Below are 20,055 nucleotides of genomic sequence, written 5' to 3' on the forward strand. Positions count from 1 at the left end.
CCAGGGGGCGGGGGTACTGGAGTTTGGACTCAGGGGCACTTGACCACTGAGCCACATCCCCAGCCCTATTCTGTATTTTTTTTCTTTAGAGACAGGATCTCACTGAGTTGCTTAGTGCCTCACTTTTGCTGAGGCTTGTATTGAACTAGCAATCCTCCTGCCTTAGCCTCCTGAGCCACTGGGATTACAGGCACACACCACCTCCTTAGTTTCCCAAATGACAAGTATATACATTGTATATAATAAAAAAAAGAACATACCCAAATATATATTCATGCAACTCAATATTTGTGTTAGATCATTTTTCCATATTTTATTGGTGCATTATGATTATACATAATGGTTGGATTTGTTGTTACATATTCAGACATCCACACAATCTGGCAATAAAATTTTGCCATTATCATTCCCCAGTATTTTCCATTTCCCTCCCCTCTTCTTTCTCTCCAGTTGCTTTCCTCACTCTACCAATCTCCCTTCAATTTGCATGAATTCCCCCCACCCATCTTTCTTTTCCTTCCTCTTGCTTCCACGTATGAGAGAAAATGTTCAACACTCAACTTTGAGTTTGCCTTATTTTGCTCGACATTCTCAAGTTTCACCAATTTTCCTGAAAGTGATGTAATTTCATTCTTTATGACTGAATAAAACTCCACTGTGTATATATGCCACATTATCCATTCATCCACTGATGGACACCTCGGACTGGTTCCATAGTTTGGCTATTGTGAATTGTGCTGCTATAAACCTGGGTATGCATGTATCACTATAGTATGACAACTTTAATTCTTTAGGGTAAATTCTGAGGAGTATCATAGCTGGATCCTATGGTGATTCCATTTCTAGTCTTTTGAGGACTCTCCATACTGATTTTCACAGTGTTTATACTAATTTACAATCGTACCAACAAGGTAAAGGTACGCCTTTTTCTCCACATCCTCTCCAGCATTTATTATTGTTTATATTCTTGGATGCCATTCTAACTGGAGTGATATGAAATCTCAGTGTAGTTTGATTTGCATTTCCCTAATTGCTAAAGATGTTGAACATTTTTCCCCGTATATTTGTTAGCCATTTTTATTTCTTCTTTTGAGAAGTGTATTAGTTCATTTGCCCATTTATTAGGCATGTTGTATCTTCTTATATTTTTTAGCTCTTTCTATAATTTGGATATTAATCCTCTGCCAGAAGAGCAATCAGCAAGTATTTTTTTCCATTCTGTAGGTTCTCTCTTCACATTCTTATTTCCTTTGCTATGCAGAAGCTTTTTAATTGATGCCATCATATTTACTAATTCTTGGTATTTTCTGAGCTTTAGGAATCCTGTGCCTATATGCTGGAGTATGGACTTTACATTTTCTTCTATGAGTTGCATAGTTTCTGGTCTAATTCCTAAGTCTTTAATTCATTTTGAGTAGAATTTTGTGCAGGATGAGAGAGAAAAATCCAGTCTCATTATTCTAGTCTCTTTTTCAATCCTTTCTCTCATTTGTAGAAGATATATGAGCTATGGATACCCAGTTTATCTAGTACCTTTGTCCAGCACCATTTGTTTAAAAGGCTATCTTTTCTCCAACTTAGCATTTTGGTACCTTTGTCAAGGATCAAATGATTATTGGTTCGGGTAATCTCTGTCTTCTATTCTGCTCAGTTTTATGCCAGTACCATGCAGGTTTTTTTTTTTCTATACACTACAATTTGAAGTCAGGTATTGTAATGCTACCGGCATTGATTTTTTTGACTTAGAAATGCTTTGACTATTCTGGGTCTCTTATTCTTCCAGATGAAATTTAGGACTGTTATTTCTTAATCTATGCAGAATGTTATTGGTATTTTGCACTAAATCTGCGTATTGCTTTTGGTAGTATGACCATTTTTAACAATATTAATTCTGCTCATCCAGGAATATGGGAGGTCTTCTTATGTCTTCTTCAATTTTTTTCTTGAGTACTCTGTAGTTTTCATTACAGAGGTCTTTGACCTGCTTGATTAGATTTAGCCCTTGTTTGGTTTTTGTTGTTTTAAGGCTATTGTGAATGGGATTGCTTTCCTGATTTCTCTCAAAAGATTCATTATTGGTGTATTTAAAAAAAAAAAGTCATTAAGTTTTGTATATTGATTTTACAACCTGCTACTTTGCTGAATTTGTTTATTATCTCCAGCAGTCTCTGGTGGAGCTTTTTGGATCTTCTAAGTAGAGGAACATTGAGATTTGACTTCTTCTTTTCCTGTTCATATCCCTTTTATTTCCTTCTCTTGCCTAATTAATCTGGCTATAATTTCTCATACTACATTGAATAGGGCTAGTGAGAGTGGATATGCTTGTTTCGTTCCAGATTTTAAAGGAAATTCTTTCAGTTTCACACCCCTCCCCATCACTATGATGTTGGCTTTGGATTTGTCATACATGGCCTTTAAGATGTTGAGGTAAGTTCCTTCTATCCCTAGCTTTTTCAGTTTTATCACAAATGGGTGCTAAATTGTGTCAAGGGTTTTTCCTGCATCTATTGAGATGGCTGTGATGTTTGTCCTTTATTCTATTTATGGAGTGAATTGCATTTATTAATTTCTGCACGTTAAACCATCCTTGCAACCCTGAGATAAAACCAACTTAGTCATGTTGTACGATCTTAACGTTGTTGAGTATGATTTGCTAATATTAAGAAATTTTGCATCTAAATTCATAAGGGATATCAGTCTATAGCTTTCTTTAGTTGATGAGTCCTTATCTGGTTTGGGTATGAGGGTGATACTGGCTTCAAAGAATGAATTTGGAAGTACCCCATCCCTACGTGATTCATGCACATGTTATTTGTGCAGCATTGACATTAGTTTTTCTTTATAGGTATGGTAGAATTCAGCTCAGAACCCATCTGGTCCTGGAATTTCTTTGTTAGATGCAGTAATAAAAAGCCTTCCATCTCATTGCTAGTTATTTCATCTGTTTAGGTTTTGTATGTCCTGCTGATTCAAATTTGGCAGGTCATGTGTGTCTAGAAATGGATCCATTTGTTCTGGGTTTTCCAATTTATTGAAATATAAGTTATTGGGGCTGGGATTGTAGATCAGTGGTAGAGTGCTCGCCTAGCATGCGTGAGGCCCTGGATTTGATTCTCAGCACCACGTGAAAATAGTATTACGTCCACCTACAACTAAAAATATATATATTTAAAATATATGTAAGTTCTTAAAATAGTGCCTAAGACTCTCTAGATTTCTGTGAAGTTGTGATTTCCTTGATCATTTCTCCTTTTTCATCTTTAATTTTATTAATTAGGGTCTTTTTAATTTTGGTTAGTTTGGCTAAGGGCTTATCGATCTTATTAATCTTTCCAAAGAACCAACTCCTTGTTTCATTGATCTTTTTTAAATTTAATTTTTTTATTTAAATTTTTATTTTTACAGACTGCATTTTGATTCATTGTACACCAATGGGGTACAACTTTTCACTTCTATGGCTGTACACTATGAAGATTCATACCATTCATGTAATCATACATATATACATAGGGTAATACTGTCTCTCAGTCTACTATCTTTCCTTCCCCCATCTCCTGTCCCATTTTCCTCTACACCATTCAAAGTTCCTTCATTCTTCTCTCCCCCCCACTCTCCCTCATTATATATCATCATCCACTTATCAGAGAAAACATTAGGGCCTTTGGTTTTGGGGGCTTGGCCTATTTTACTTAGCATGATATTCTTCAACTCCATCCATTTTTTTACTCTTTATGGCTGAGTAATATTCCATTGTGTATATATACCATTGATCTTTTATATTGCTTTTTTATTCTCTATTTCTTTGGTTTTTGGCTCTTAATTGTTTCCTTCCTTCTACAGGGCTTGTAATTGGTTTACTCTTGTTTTTCAAGGGCTTGAGACACATTAGGTTGTTTATTTGGAATCTTTCTGATTTTCTTATGTAGGTGCTCATAGCTATAAACATTCCCCTTAGAAACAACGTGTCCCAGAGGTTCTGCTCGTTGTATCACTATTCTCATTTGAATGTAAGAATTTTTAAATTTCTCCTGATTTCTTCTATCATCCATTCATCATTGAAAGTGTGTTATTTAATTTCCCTTTGTTTATACAGTTTCGATATTTTTTTTTGATGCTGATTTTTAACTTGATTCCATTATGATAAGATGCAAGGAATTTTATCAATTCTCTTTTGCATTTGCTAATAGTTGCTTTATGGTGTGAATATAGTCTATTTTGGAAAAGAGTCCATGAGCAACTAAGAAGAAAGTGAATCTGGTTCTTGTTGGGTGAAATCTCCTATAAGTACCTACTAAGTTCATTTGATTTATATCATCTTTTAGGTCTGAAGAGTCTTTATGAGCGTATGTCTGGGTGACATATGTATCAGGGTGAGAGGTTTGTCAAATCACTCAGTATTATTGTACTGGGGTCTGTTTGAGTCTTTAAGTCCAGTAGTATTTATTTTATGTAATTAGGTTCACCAGTGTTTGTGTCATAAATATCTACTATTGTTATATCATATTGGATTATTCCCTTTACCAGTATTAGTGACCTTCTTTGTCTCTTTTGATTAATTTTGGCTTGAAATTTGCTTTGTTGGATTTAAAATTAACTTACTCCTGTTTTCAGGCTTCATTTGTATGGTATGTCTATTTTTATCATTTTCAGCCTGTGGCTGTCTTTGCCTGTAAAGTGTGTCTCTTGCAAATTACATATAGTTGGGTCTTGTTTTTTAATCCATTCTGCCAGCCTGTTTTTTGATTGAAGAGTTGAGACCATTTGCATTCAGTGTTGTTATAGGGATATTTTTATTAATTCTTGCCAGTTGATTTCTAACATTTAATTTGGTCCTGTTTCTCATTTGTTTAGCCACCCTTCTAATGAAATTTATTCACTTGTAAGTTCTAGGGTTTTTTCTTTTGTGTGGAGTATTTCTTTAAATACTGCCATCCTGGCTTAGTAGTCATGAATTCTTACAGTTTCTGCCAATCTTGAAAAGTTTTTAATTTTTCTTTATTTCTGAAGGATAGCTTTTCTGGATATAGCAATCTTGTTTGACAGTTATTTTCTCAGGGCTTGGAACACATCATTCTATGTCCTCCTGGGCTTTAGAATTTGTGCTGAGAAATCAGAAGTACTTCTGATTGGCTTGCTTCTAAAGGCGACCTGACATTTTTCTTTTGAGACTTTTGAAATTCTATCCTTGTTCTCTAAGTCAGGCATTTTAATCATAATGTGTCATGGAGAGGTTCTTTTTTGATTTTATCTATTTAGGGTTCTGAATGAATCCTGTATCTGAATGTCCATCTCATTCTCAAGGCTTGGAATTTTTTGTTATTTCTCTGAAGAGGTTATCCATGCCATTAGCTTGCATCTCACAATGCAAGTGATTCTTAGATTTGATCTCTTAATGTTGCTCCAGAGATCTAGTATATTCTGGTCATGGTTACTCATTTTCTTTAATACTATCTGAAGACTCAAGGCTGACCACTTTGTTCCAACTCTGAGATTCTGTTCCAGCATGGTCTTACTGTATCAGACTTTCAACTGAACATTTGATTTACTGTGTCTTTCAGTTCTTTTTCAATATCTCTCTATCATTATTGACTTTATCATTCATATTCTGTACTCAATTCGTTTTTCTGCATTCTCTGGAAATTCATTGATCATTTTAATAATTATTCTTTAGCATTCTTTATCTGGTATTTCATCCACTTCAATATCTGTAGAGTCAGTTGTTGATGAATTACAAACTTTAAGAGGGATCATGTGACCTTGTTTTTTCATATTTCTTATATTCCTGTGTTGGGTTTTATGTATCTTTTGGGATGAATTTCTCTTTCACACTCATGTGGGCCTTTTTTAGGGCTCAACCTTCTCTTGCCAAAGTGTTCTGGGATATCAGGTTGTTAATTTTTCAATATATTTCTAAGTGGGTATATAGTGTAGCTTCCCTGCTAGTCCTTTAGATAATGAGTGTATTTTGATATTGTGTATATTGTGTCAGAACTTTCCCTATAGGTCTCAAAAGAGTGGGGTCCTTCTTGTAGATCTACCAATTGTACTCAGCAGGGCATGTGGGGTTCGTGTTCTGTGATCGCTTTCCTTCACTTGACAACTGTACATTCTGAAGGAGTATGGGAGTGATGTAAACTGAGACCCCCTCAAAGGTGTAGTGTCCACACTCTTTATAGCATAGGAATGGGATTATCATGAGTGGGACCTGAATGCCCTCCATACGATTCCTACATGGGACCTGGCCATTAGTTCGGGGTTTCGTCTCTTACTTTCTTTGTATTAAAGTATTCCTGAAATTTGAGCATGGTTGATTTGTTTGCAGAGCAAGGTGCACTATCTTTTGTCTGGGATTAGTTCAGCAGCAGAGTCTCCACCCTATGAATTTGTAGTGTCCCAGTAGATTCCCAGAATGTCACATAAGAGGGGGAAAACAAACAATAGCAGGAACAGAAGCAAACAATATACATCATTAAAAAGAAAAATCTAGTGCCTCTTATGACATCTATATCACTAATTACCACAAAAATAGAAGTGGTGGGGGCAGCCATTACAAACATCAAAAACAATCAATAGCTATGAACTAGATCTGGCAATAAAATAAACAGCATGTGTCCCACAGTACTAATAGCTACAACTACATGAATGGTGGGGGCAGGAATTATATTATTCAAATAGTTCCGAAATACACTTTTAAAAAAAGTCCACTAAGGGAAAAGAAAATGCAATAGGAAAATAAAGTTTAGTACATTCAAAATGATAACAGAAAGCAGAAGAGATGTAGCAAATTATGGCTATAATGGAGGAGGAGAAAATGTAAATAAGAGAACAAGAAAATTTGGCAATTAGAAGACAAAGAAGAGAAAAAGACACAAGAGAAACAAACATGTATGTATACATACACCATTCAGCACAGGAAGACAAATATATATACATGAAAAAAATTCATAATGAAAAATAAAAGAATTGTGTCCCCTGAGGTGGACAAAACTGTTGATGAGAATGAACAATCACTGCCTATGCCTGACTGACCTTCCTTCCATTCCAGGGTATGTGCCCCTGAAAGAGAGAGCAAGGACTGGGGGTTGTTAGACCCTTCCTCATTTTGTGTTGCTCACTGAGCTGCCAGCTGTAGTGGCCTAAAACTGAAGTTGGTTGAAATAGCTCTCAGTCCCCCTCTCATCAATATAAGGTAGGACAGAACAGGAAGGGCAATTGATGGGTGCTTTGTCCAGATTGACCCAATCGGTGCACTCCCAGGGTGGGGCAGCTGCAGAGTTCTAAGTGGGGAGTTCTGGTGATTGGGGCTTAGCTCTAGTTAGACGTTTGGGACTTTGTTGGGTAGTATCTTCTCTGGAGATTAGATCAACACAACCCCTAGGGCCATACTGATGCTGGTTTCTCCTGTGCATCTGGATCTTAAAAGCCTGCCAAGAATTCTTCTCATAGGGTGGGCCAGCCAACTCTTCATGGGTCTCTCACACTGTGCTACCCATGAATGTGGCCTTCCCAGGTTCAGACCCTGGGTGTGATTATGCTCACCCGTTCAGTTTTCCAACCTACTTCAGCTGGTCACGTGTACCTCCAGACTCGAAGGCAAAGTGAGTTGCGCTTGGGTACAGACTTCCCCAGGCCTGTTGGATTCATGTTCTGTTAGGTACGCCCTAGGCCACAGAGTAGGTACTTGCCAGGATGATATGGCAAGCTTGCTATGATCTCTGGGCTCCCACAGCAGCCAGCTGTAGCATGGCTGTAACAAGATAGGTTCAAGTCAGCTCTCTGCTTTTCAGTAAGAAATTCAGAGAACTTTCCAGACACCAGCTCATTATGCTGCCTCTAGTTCAGCTATGTTCAGGCTGGGTCTTACGTTCTACAGGTTTTCTCATCTCACACTTACCCATTGTGTTTCTCTTTGTGTTTTCCCTTCCCTCTGCAGTGAACTGGTAACAGTATCATTGCTGAGACTGTCTTGGGTCCAACGTACTCTTTCTTGTTCTTTATTCAGTGCACTCAAATTTCTAAGTCTCTAAGAGAGTCCTACTGTCTGATATTGAATTTCAGTGAATTCCCTCTTTTACCTACCTCTCTAAGAAGCAGTATTCCCACTCCTTAAATCCTGAGCCAGGGAGAAACTGGAAATGCAGCCTCCTCTAATCCACCATCTTGACCTTTCTCTTATTCTTTACCCCAAGGGCAGTTCTGTGATAGACCACTTTTTATAGCCTGGATTTGGGTTGTTCCATCATGTATGCTCATTTCTGTCGAATCTGTCTACATCATAAGCACCATGAAGGCACTAGGCTCTTAGCATTCTGTAAGGTGTACATCTACCATGAGTGCAGGGTAAGCCTGCAAGTAGACCAGACGCCTGTTCAGCCTAGAACAACAGTGGTATTTTCCTGATGAAGACACGACCAGCCCCTTCCCCTTCATACAACATACAACTGAAGAACTGATAGTATTTTGAGAATTATAACATTGAATTCCATTCTGAATCAATTTTTAAATTAAAAGGAACTTATTTTTGTCAAGTCTGCAGGACACAAATCATTGTGGATCTAACTGTATGAGCCAAAAACCATAAATGGACTCTCGGAAGTCACTCTCACCTATTTTGATGACCCTTCTTCCCTTCCCTCCCCTGCTTTTCATGTACACTCTACCTTCCCACTTCCTAATCCATACCTTCATTAGTACCAAAGTCCCAGAATCTCACAAGTGCCAGAGTGCAGATGTGAAATAATGCTACCTTTCTTATAACACCAGCTTAATTTAAAATTTTCAACCAAGACATGTAATGTTTCTTTTTCTTGCTTTCATAAAAAATAGGTTCTCTTTCATTTTTCTTAGACTACTTCTCCCTTTTGATAAACATAAAAATTTGTGAAATATTTCTTATACAGTGATATAAATCAAGAATAAAGACAAAGGGCAATAAACACTGAGCATCATAATTGGACACAGTAGGATCGGTGCTGACCCGCAGAGGCAGGAAGGAAGCCTTGGTGTGGGGAGGTAGGGCTGCCTTCTCAATGCAATTCCTTGCTGCCCTGTGAGAATTTGGGCTTGGGGTTGCCAACCTTTCACATGAAGCAATGATTCTGGATTTTTATGTGAAATCTCTTTTTAAAACTTGGCTCAGATTTTTTTAAAACACTCTGTGAGCCAAGCACTATAGACTGCTAGTACATGTACCCTTTTGATTAAAATTCTGACTGAAATTCATTATACCAATTTATTTCCTTTCTTAGTGATTTGCATTTTCAAGTGTTTTCACTCTAATTGTGGATTGAAAGGTTATGTTGGCTACTGAGAACTTGAGTGTACAGGGAGAAGGACACTCAGCTGGGACTTCTTGTGCATGAAATTTTATTGCACCCTAGCCTGGCCCAACAATCAATGTTTTAGTTTCAGAACTTGAGTCAAAACAAATAATCCAAAACTGCTTTGCTCCTTTTCCTACCTTAGGACCTCAGGTAGGAGTCCAGAGCCCCTTGTCATGGATTGATCTCTGACCTGGTCCTCCTCCTGCTTCTACTAATCTATCCCAATGCATGTAAGTCTGAAGCCTTGGAACTCCAGTGTCTTCTACACCCCAGTACCAAGGACCCAACCTGCCAAAGGGCAGAATATAAAGAAAAGATGCTCAATGACTTCAAAAGGGGGCAGAGGGACATCAGTGGCTGTCTGAGGAAAGATTTTGTGAAGTGGGAGACCCTGGGGCAGTCCTACAGGGAGTCTGCAGACAGCAATGAAAGAAAGTCTCTCAAGTTCATGGTGTTTCAAGTTTTTGCACAGTAATGTACACACAGAAGGTCCATCCATGTTTGTTAAATATGTGGATGGATGGGTGATTTAATTGATATAGTGTTCATCACAGGGTTAAAGATTAACATGATACTATGCTTGATTCCCAACACCAAGAATTGAATGTAAAAGGAATCACGATTGGTAGTGGGGGAAAAGCTAAAGGATACACCATTTAGGGGTTTTAGGTATGTAAGGAAGAAGATATTAATAAGGGGTGAAAAAACGTAAGAAGGACTGACAGGGTAACTCCACATCACATACAACCACAAGAAGAGGATCCTAATTAGAATAAGTGATACTCCATGTATGTACAATATACCAAAATACACTGTGATGCATATTCAAAAGGAACAAATAATAAAAAAGAAGGGTCTGAGATATAGGATGAATTGAAGAAGTTCAATATAAAATTGGAAGAATGGATAAGCATGCCAGTAATTTAGCTGCTTTAGGAGTGTTAAAATAAGAGTCTCATCCTGAATCTCGTCCCTAACCCACCCAGAGTTCTTGGTGGCTATGAGTTTCATAGTTCTCCAAGACATATCAGAACTCATCTTAAGTTCTTTGGGGGGTTATTAACTAAGTTTCTTTAGCAATTACTTGAGAAAACTGGCAGAGGAAGTTCCTCAGATGAACAAGGTAGCTTCTAGGAACTTCTTCACTTCTTCTGAGCCGCAGAGTATTTCCCAGGACCATGGAGAACAACTGTTCCCATAAGACGGCAGGACTGGTAAGCAGGTAGTCTTATACAGGTCAGATCAGCCAGACAAAAGTATCTTCGAACTCTTCTCCTCTCCCCTTCTTCCTAGGTACACCTTCTACTTTAGATCTACTGTCAAGATTAATCAGCTTCATATTCCATTCCCTAAGGGCTGTATGTCTGCCAAAGTGACAAGATGTACCAGGGTTTCTCCTCCTAGGACCTGCCATACTGTTACCATTCACTAAAAAGAATTAAACTAGCCAGACTTCTGATTTCACCTATTCAGGAGAAAGCATGGAACCTAGTCTAAACCAAAAAGCCAAGCTTGCCATCTGCTGCATGATTTCCCCTTCCACACTCCAAGTTCCTCTTAGAATCTTTTTTTTTTTTTTAATTAGTTGAAACGTGGATGAAACTTGAAAACATTCTGCTAAGGGAAAAGTCAGCCACAAAAGACCATGTATGGTATGATCCCATTTGTATGAAATGTCCAGAATGGGCAAAATCATGGAAAGAAAGTAGAGTAGTGGTTGCCTAGAGCAGAAAGGCTGGAGGTGATGGAGGAATGAGGCAGCAGCTCCTCAAGGTATGGAGTTTCCTTTGGGGTTGATGAAAGTGTTCTAAGATTGACAGGGATGGTGGTTTCACAACTCTGTGAATATGTTAAAAGCCATTGCATTATATAGTAAGTTAATTGTATCAATATTTTACCATGTCAACCTATTTCACACTTAGCAATTAGACATTGCCAAATGTCAACTAGAAACAATTTTCAAGTCCTTTATTGAATAGTCTGTGTTCATAAAAATATGCTACATAAAGTGGCAGCCTAGATCATTAGTTGGAAAAATAATACATATGAGCAAATACGAGCAGGGGAAAATATATCAGTCTTGATTGATCACATATTATTATGTGTCCTTTCATTGTTTAGATATAGGTGTCCCCTAAAAGCTTGTGTGGGGGACAATGCAAGAATCCTGAGAGCTGAAATTATTAGAGTGATAGGTATAACCTAATCAGTGGATTAATCCACCAATATGGATTAACTGGGCAGGAACTGTAGGCAGGTAGGATGTGGCTGCGGGAAGTAGGTCACCGGGGGTGTGCCTTTGGTGTTTATATTTTGTCCTTAGTGAGTGGAGTGCTCTGGTTCCTGGCTGCCATGAACTGAGTAGCTTTCCTCTGCCCTACTTTCCACCATGAAGTGCTGCCTCATCTCAGGCCCAGAGCCATGAAGTTGCCTGATGATGGACTAACCCTCTGAAACCATGAGCCAAAATAGACTTTTCCTCTTCTAAATGGTTCTTGTCAGGTGTTTTGGTCACAGTAATGAAAAGTTGACTAAAGAGGTCTTAATTGTGGAGAGTTCTTAATTGTGGTGGCTCCTTTAACAATGGCCTGGGACAATGCACGGTTGCAGTTCCTCAAATGAACCATGCAGCTTCAAGACTGTGCCTCATGTTTATTTCTAGACAGAACCCAACACTGACTCTATGACACCCCTTAGTGTCCATGCTTGGCAGGAGAACTAGTGTTGTGTGGGCATTTTCCCTCACTGGGCATATTGGCCAACAAGTGACTCATTTGGTGCGTATGAAAAAGAAAAGGGTGGAGGCACTGAAATTGAACAGCAAGTGGCTACGTTCTCTGGGAGGAAGGTGAGCATGCAGTGTCACCAAGCATACCTGGTAATCTGAAGACAAGCCCTATCTGCATAGGGCTGCAAGCCCTATCTGCCCTATCCCGTTATGTGTGGGATGTTATCCTCTGGTGGAAGTTATTTAAAGATGAATAATGGACTTAAGCATAGTGATTGATGTATCATTACTTGTGGTGACTGTTGCAGATAAATAAGATGGTTCAGAGCTCCTACTTAAGAGAAAAGAAAGCGATGGTGGGGTGCAAAGCGATAGTGGGGTGCGCTAGTATGATCATGTGAGCAACTGCCACCAACCCAGGTAGACATTTTTAAACAAGGTTTGATGATTTCACTAAAGACATTTAATCACCTCTACCCATCAAGAAAATAAGAAGTAATGCAAACCACCTATCGCCTGTCAGTCAATATGAAAGGAGTCTATCCCACTCTGAATGAATTAGCCCAAAATTCCAGGACTTTCCAGAATCCTGAAGGTCAGATGGTGTGGCCACCTAAACCATTAAGCAGGAGAGAGGAGGAAATCCTCAGTGTCCTGCTGGTGTGATGAGAGAGTATGAGAGAAGGTGAGGTGAGGGTGAATTACCAGCATCCGGGCAACTCTAGTTCTGGTCATTAAAGTTCTCAGACATGTATTGAGGTGTGGATATGAGGCGTCTCCCCGAGCTCTTGTGTTAATGCAGGAATAGTCAGAGATGACATGGTTTATTCAGAGATTATAAGAGCTATGACCTAATCAGTCCATCCTAGTTTGAATGGACTGATTGGGTAGTGACTATAGGCAGGTGGTTTATGGCTAGGGGAGGCAGGTCCCTTGGGGGCATGCTCTGGAAGGGTGCATCTTCTACCTCTTTCACCTCTCATGACCACCATGAGCAGAGCAGCTTTCCTCCCCTGCCCTTCCGCCATGATGTTCTGCCTCATCTCCAGCCCAGAGTAATGGAGTCCATCAACCATAGACTAAATCTCTGAAACTGTGGGTCAAAATAAATTTTCTTCCTCTAAGTTGTTCTTGCCAGGAATTTCAGTCACAGCAATGCAAAGCTAATGCATCAGGTCATACCAAGAACTCCCCTGTTGGGTCAGCTGTACATAGTTGAAAAGTAGAAGCAGTCAAGCTGTAGCTCTCCTGATATCATCAATGTGTCTATTCCATCTGCCTAACTAGAAAGATGCTTGTTCTAATAATTGGGTTGCTTTGTTGTATAAACTGCTTTGTACTTTACGAGTAGATGTGTGTGTGTGCCACAGGAGGCCCCCCTCCTCTCCACCACTGGTCATTTTTGTTTAAAACTATCCTACTGAGTGTGAACTGGAATCTCTCCCTGTCAGATAGCAGTTGATTTCCATTGCTCACGTACTTTCCTTCATTTTTACCTTTTTCTTTCATTGAGGAATGACCAGAGCTAGAGAAACCACCGAGTTGCTTACACTTCCCAAAGGAAGAAACCATGTTTATTCATTTACATGCTCAGCACCTATCATAGTGCCTCGCAGAGTGTATACTAAATGTTTGTCAAATTCATGAATAGATGAGTGATTAAACATACAAACCATTTTGGTTCCTTTCCTGCCCAGATCTCTCCCAGACTTCTTTTGAAAATGGTTGATGAGAGTTTTGAAAATCTTGAAGTGAACTCAATAGATGAGTCATGGTTTGCATGATGCAGAAGTAAACCAAGAAAAGCCGTGATATTTTAAAATATAATTTGTACATTACCAAATCTCTTTGAAGTCATTTATCTGCCTCCTAAAAGTAACATCTTTTCTAAATTAAAGTCTGAGCAAAATAATTTCTAAGAAATAATGAAAAGGATTCATTTTCTCCTGTTTGTGAAAGGTAAGCCCTCAGCGACCTAGTTTAATCAAGTCTATGAAAAGGTCATGGTAAAATATACAGTAAGTCATGGCCATTTCAACCCAGCTGATTTTAACTTTTTAAGAAAAGTTGCCTGAGTCTAAGAAATTATGAGAGCCATGGTCAGGAGAAAGAACAAATTCATTTTTCTGGGCCTCTCCCTTCTTCCCATCCCAAAGATTCATGCCTTGACTGTTTGTTCTTGTCTGGAACCATCTGCTTCCATGATGAAGTGCTGGTGTGTGCAGACCTGTGCTTGCCCCTCTGAAGCAGCCTCTTGTGTGTGGGCCACTTCTCCACATGAAGGAAGGGAAGCAGGTGGTTTTTGTTATTTTTTTTTTTTTAACTTTCCCTTCCTGGGTCAAGAAATTTCAACTAACAAACTTAAAGGACACTAACGAAGGGAGTTATGGTTGGGTTTTCCTTCCTTAATCAATGAATTCTGTATTACCTCACACCACCCAGTATTGCTGGGTTGTGTATTATCACAAATTTACCAGGATTAATTGATTTTTATTATTATTCCTTATTCCTTCTACTTAAACTCCCTATGTTTTTAGAAAAAGACCAGGCTTGGGCATTAGAAACTAAGCACTCTAGGTTTTAGTCTTTGCTGGAGATTTCCAGTGGTCCTGAGGAAAGCCAGAGGCCACTTTGTTCACCTCAGGAATTTTGATCTCCAGGACCTTTCCAACTATGGAGCTGAGTTCACCTCTACTCCAGAGTGCACCAATCCTTTTAAGAACAAGCCTTTCTGGGACTGGGTTATAGTTCAGTGGTAGAGTGCTTGACTGGCATGCAAGAGATGCTGGGTTCAATTCCCAACATGGTAGGGGAGCAGGGGAGTTCCGAAATGAGACTGTTGCCCAGAATTCAGTGCTCCAGGTGGCTCCTGTCCTCGCACCTGTATTTGATTCACTGACTCCAACAGGTTTCCAGGCTGTACCCCACTGCCCAATAGCAGACAGGGTCTCACCTATTTCTAAGTCACCTGGACTGACGTTCACTCAAGTGAGAGATACTGTTTGGTTTTTCTGTGTTTTTTTTTTTTTTCCTTAGGAGACCGCTGTTGTCTCTGACTATGTGCCCTTAGCTATGCTGGATCTGTCACGTGACAGTTTCTTCACCTTCCTCTTTGTCCTCCTACACAGGGTACATCCCCAGCTACTTAGACAAGGACGAGCTCTGTGTTGTGTGTGGTGACAAAGCCACCGGGTATCACTACCGCTGCATCACGTGTGAAGGCTGTAAGGTAAGCGCCCTGGGCTCCCAGCACACAGCTCATCCCATGTCTGCCTCCTTCCTGTGCTCTACCAGAACTCAGTGTTAAGTCCAAGTTAAAATTAAATTCCAACATCCATGGCCCATGACCATCCAGGGCTCTGGTGCTGCTCTTCACGTTTGACATGCTCACGAACTAAACTCTTTCACCAAATCATAAGTAACTAAATGAAGTTTTGTGAGAATATGATATCTGGTTTCTTTACCTCTTCCAGTATTTTTAAAGCAGGAAGAAAATAACATGAAATTTTTTAAACTCTTACTGTGTATTTTAAAAGTATAGATTTAAAAAAAAATACATTTTCATCCCAAGAAAATGCCATTTCTTCTCCTGTTTTATCTGCAATATTGGAGGAGACAGGGTCTGCTCTACCACAGGCTGCTTCCACTGTTAATCTGCATAAATATGCTCACTTTTAAGGGTTCCATTAGGAAATATCTTTAAGGCTACTTAGATTCAATTATGTTCTGAAATTTATCCAAAGTGGCTTTCTGTAAAGGCTGTAGTAAATAGATTCTGGCCATCCATCGGGTAATTTTATTCTCTGCAGACCTTTCTTGAGATCCTTGACAAGAATATACCAGTGATCAACAGCCAAAAGCAAGCCTAAATTTGCCTACTTAGAATCTTTGTCAACAAAGTTAATCTTTATGGAAAACATCTTTTAGTCTGACAACCTAGCCTAGATAATAGTCTATCATAAAAAGTTAAAGTCAGTACTATATTCCACATTCAGCTAATGCTTCATAAATGAAGGTGTATTTAAAATCAGGGACTTTCAAATTCTTTTCTTGAACTTTTATGTTTGAAACTTAATTATCACAAAATGTAAACCAATTTGTACCAAAATTTATAAAACTCCATCTTTCCTCCTCTTTCACCCATCTTACCTCCTCTCTTCTGCTCGTACCCTGTTCCTCCTCCCACTAAGCCCCCAAAATTAACATGTTAGTTCATTTCATGGAATAATTTTCCATGCAAATTCCCTAATTTTGTGAATAAAATTTGGAATGCTTAGGAGAAGCCTGCTTATATATATAGATTTTTTTTAGAGTTTTATAGTTATACATAGTAGTTGGGTTCATCCTGACAAACTTATACATGCATGGAATTCAATTTCAGTTTATGATGACCTTCCTCTCTCCCCCTGCCCTTTTCTCTGCTCTACTGGTTTATCTATTTATTTATGATTGGTTCTTTCTACCTATGCATAAAGGTGAAGTTTCCCATGGTATATTTATATGTGCACATAACATTATTTTCTAAGAATTCAAAGGTTTCCTCTCATATATGGAAGCTAGAGAAGCCTGCCTATAATGTTGATGTGATACATCCACTGAAAAGAGGTAACGTCTAAGGTCCCAAGACCTTTCATCTGCAACGCTGTTGTTTGAGACATGGGTTACATAACTTTCCATTCACCCAGACCCCTTTGATCTGAATGTTGTAGTTCTTTAACAAAGACTGGGCTGAAGGCTGCCATTATGTCCATGAAAATAACATCTTAAGGAATTTCATGAAGCTAATTACAAGTAAGTCCTAGCTATTTATTAATTAGGAGACTTGTAGACTCTCTTAAAAGCCCAGTTTTATTGGCTTGATTTACAAGTAATAAAACCATGTAACTTTGGCTACAGTCTCTCATTCCAAAAACTTAGTAATTGAAACTAGCCTTTTTCCTTCCTAAATTAGCCTCAATTCAGAAGGCTTTACCTGCCTTATTATGCAGCATTGAAATTCTTTTAAATCATTTCATATGGCAAATTTTGAATTCTGGGAGAGAATCTAATGAAAATTCCATTTAATACTTAACTCCCCAAAGTGACTCTCCAGGCTGAATGTGCCTTGAATACATTACCAGCAATTGACTTAAAGACGGAATCGAGCCTATTAACCCATGTCCCTGCCTTGCTAAGATCAACTTACCTCTTTTCCCAAAACCACTGGATGTTTGGGACTCAATTCAGCTAAGTTTTTCTTGAAAGAAAAATCATGTAGCAACCCGGGCATGGTGAGGCATGTCTGTAATACCAGCAACTCAGGAGGTTGAAGCAGGAGGGTTGCAAGCCTCAACAACTAAACAAGACCCTGTCTCAAAATTTTTTAAAAAGGCAGTTGGGTCGGGGGGCGGGGGTGCTGGGGATGTGACTCAGTGATAAAGCATTCCTGGGTTAAATCCCCAGTACAAAAAAAAAAAAAAATATGCAGCAAAAGGCAGATTTCTCAATGCCTGTGCCTGTATCTCCAGATCAGAATTCTGTTTCTAGAGTCACCTCCATTATCAAATTAGAAAGGAACATTCCTTGATGGTGGCAAAGTGTTGGGGGGCAGGCATGTAATGACAAAGTAAATTGGAGAAAGGGCATTTTTTCAAATGAAACCATTTTTAAGAGTGGCAAAAGATTTTTTTTTTCCAAGTCTATCTTCACATATTGCCTAAACATGCAATTTATTTCTATGGGGTAGAACTCTATTTTTGCTCTGACAAAAGTGAAATCTTTTGGCAATATTTTCTCTGCTGTGTTGTGCCAGTTTTTAATGCATCTTTTGTAGAAAAAAAATTATGTTGCTCCTCCACAATTATTTTCTAGAAAGAACAAAAGCTTAACAGCTTCCCAAATATTGAACTAGGAGGGTGACACTCAGCTCCCGATGTCACTGATTAGCACGTCATCTCAGACCACTACGAAATGGATCTTAGTCTTCTCAGGATGTACTGAAACGTGTCTGATGTTCATTTTTAAAAATGATACCTCTGGTCACCAACAAACAAATGAAGAAGTATAAGTCCTTATTACTCCATAGACCTCTCTCATTGGCTCACCTCAGACTTTGGTTGATTTCATTGTTTTGCTCTGGGTATTGAACCCAGAGACTCAGGAAATGCTAAGAACACTCTCTAACTCCAAGCTGCATCCCAAGCCCCTAAAGTATTTAAATAAGTAGCCAATTATAAGTCTCTTCTATTCAAGTTTGCTTCCCAGAGTTAATTTTTGTCACTTTTTAAAATTAAGGGGCTGAGCATCTTTACATTTAACTGAGATGAAGTGGTCCCTCCTCATGTCCAAGTGTGCCTTAGGACAGCTCAGGAAAGGGGGAAAGCATAAAAGAGAACAGGTCCATAAGCAGCCAAGAAAAGTCATCAGAGGCAGGTGCAGGAAAGATGGAGCAATGACTGGTGGAACAAGGGACCACCAGACTTTTTTCAGAATATGCAAAGTATAAGTTATTTCACCCATCCCATTAAAGAGTGCACAGGATGGCCTCTGGAGAGAAATGGGGGCTACCCTTGTTCTGGCTTTCACACTTCACCCACTCCTTAGTGCAGACTCTTCAGGACGCCCCCAACCCAGCCCTATTCTTGGAGCAGGCATCAGAAAGAATGTGAGGGAAGCCGGGCACAGCAGTGCACACCTGTAATACCAGCAGCTCGGGAGGCTGAGGCAGGAGGATCTTCAGTTCAAAGCCAGTCTCGGCAAAAGTGAGGCCCTAAGCAACTCAGTGAGACCCTGTCTCTAAATACAAAATAGGGTTGGGAATATGGCTCAGTGGTTGAGTGCATCCGAGTTCAATCCCCGGGGCCCAAAAAGAAAGACTATAAGGGAGAAAAGGGTCACCCCAACTTTGGATGGAGAAACCATTGTAGGAAACCTCACTGGCTGTCTTAGACTTTCCACCCAGTCCTCCAGTTTGTGCCCTGCATCTTACCAGTAATCTCTGGGTTCCTTTTGCTCTCTTCTGTCCTCCTTGGACACGGGGTAACGGGTAGAGGAGGGAAGTTCATAGGGGAGCTTACATTACACTCCTGTGACCTGTTCTGACATTGAGGCCATGATAGGAGTTGCCCACCCTGAACACCCAGGGCAACACTGCTGCCCTCTCACACAGCTGCCCCATGTGTGACCTCACAGATCCTGTAACTGTGCATCCACCTCACCTAGTCCCCTGAACTCTAGTGTTTAAGGATGCAAAACCCAGATATAATGTGACAGTTTTTCTGTTTGAACTTAAACAATGGAATCAGTAAAGGATTTACTGAAATCAAGCCTCTAAGTCTCAGTCATCCCCTACGTTTTCCTTTTATTTTCTGCTTTGCCAACATAAAATCCTACGTTGGACCTTTTCATTTTAAGGAAGCACTTTTGTGTCTGGGGAGGAATATGCAAGTGGGCATATGGGCATCACCAAAGCCAAAGAAATTTACCCGGGACAATAAAAAGGTGCACTGAATGCCAGCTTTTCCAACCCATAATTTCTCTAACAAAGTAACAGGCCCCCTTTAAGTTTCAATAGAGAACTCCTTCAAACTCGCTCATCTGCCAAGACAGATAAAAGGAAGGTTTTGGAGGGGCGGGGGACTACTTATAATCAGTTCATTTAAATAACACAGTAAAATCACTTCATTTTATATCATGTAAGTGGTTAAACGACATAAGATTTGAATTTCAACTCCTGGGTTGCAGGTCAAGTTCCAGCATGAACTTACTATGTGATATGAAGACAGATTGAATCTGTCTAAGGCTTAGTTCTTTAATCCCAATGATGGGGATATTAAGAGTATAGCACACCCCCCCCCAAAACCAGGGTTGTGGGGAAGACAGAAACACATGGAATATTCGCATCCACAGCACTTTGCAATATGATCCTCTCAGTGAGTGCTGCCATTATCGGTTCCTGCAATTCAGAGTACAATTGCCAAGACTTGGAAATCATGTCTAGAAAGCTTCAGGTACAATCCCCTTGAG

The 20,055-nt window shown here is 39.4% G+C and overlaps 2 protein-coding genes across 6 annotated transcripts in view; one reads left to right on the plus strand and one right to left on the minus strand.

Annotated features, from left to right (window-relative positions):
• THRB (thyroid hormone receptor beta) overlaps nt 1-20,055 on the plus strand; it is a 371,634-nt gene that overhangs the window by 326,118 nt on the left and 25,461 nt on the right. For all 5 annotated transcript variants that reach the window (XM_079114289.1, XM_079114287.1, XM_079114288.1 and 2 more), the window contains one exon: nt 15,180-15,280. In XM_079114289.1, coding sequence (XP_078970415.1) covers nt 15,180-15,280 — 101 coding nt within the window. The remainder of the gene's footprint in view (nt 1-15,179; nt 15,281-20,055) is intronic.
• Nucleotides 19,040-20,055, minus strand: part of LOC306646007 (ubiquitin-conjugating enzyme E2 E1) — a 333,994-nt gene continuing 332,978 nt past the window's right edge. Inside the window, exon 7 of the mRNA XM_079114337.1 lies at nt 19,040-19,051. The gene's annotated coding sequence lies outside the window, so the exon portion shown is untranslated. The remainder of the gene's footprint in view (nt 19,052-20,055) is intronic.

The sequence above is a fragment of the Sciurus vulgaris genome (genome assembly GCF_902686455.1).
Source record: "Sciurus vulgaris genome assembly, chromosome: 16".
Taxonomy (NCBI): Eukaryota; Metazoa; Chordata; class Mammalia; order Rodentia; family Sciuridae; genus Sciurus; species Sciurus vulgaris.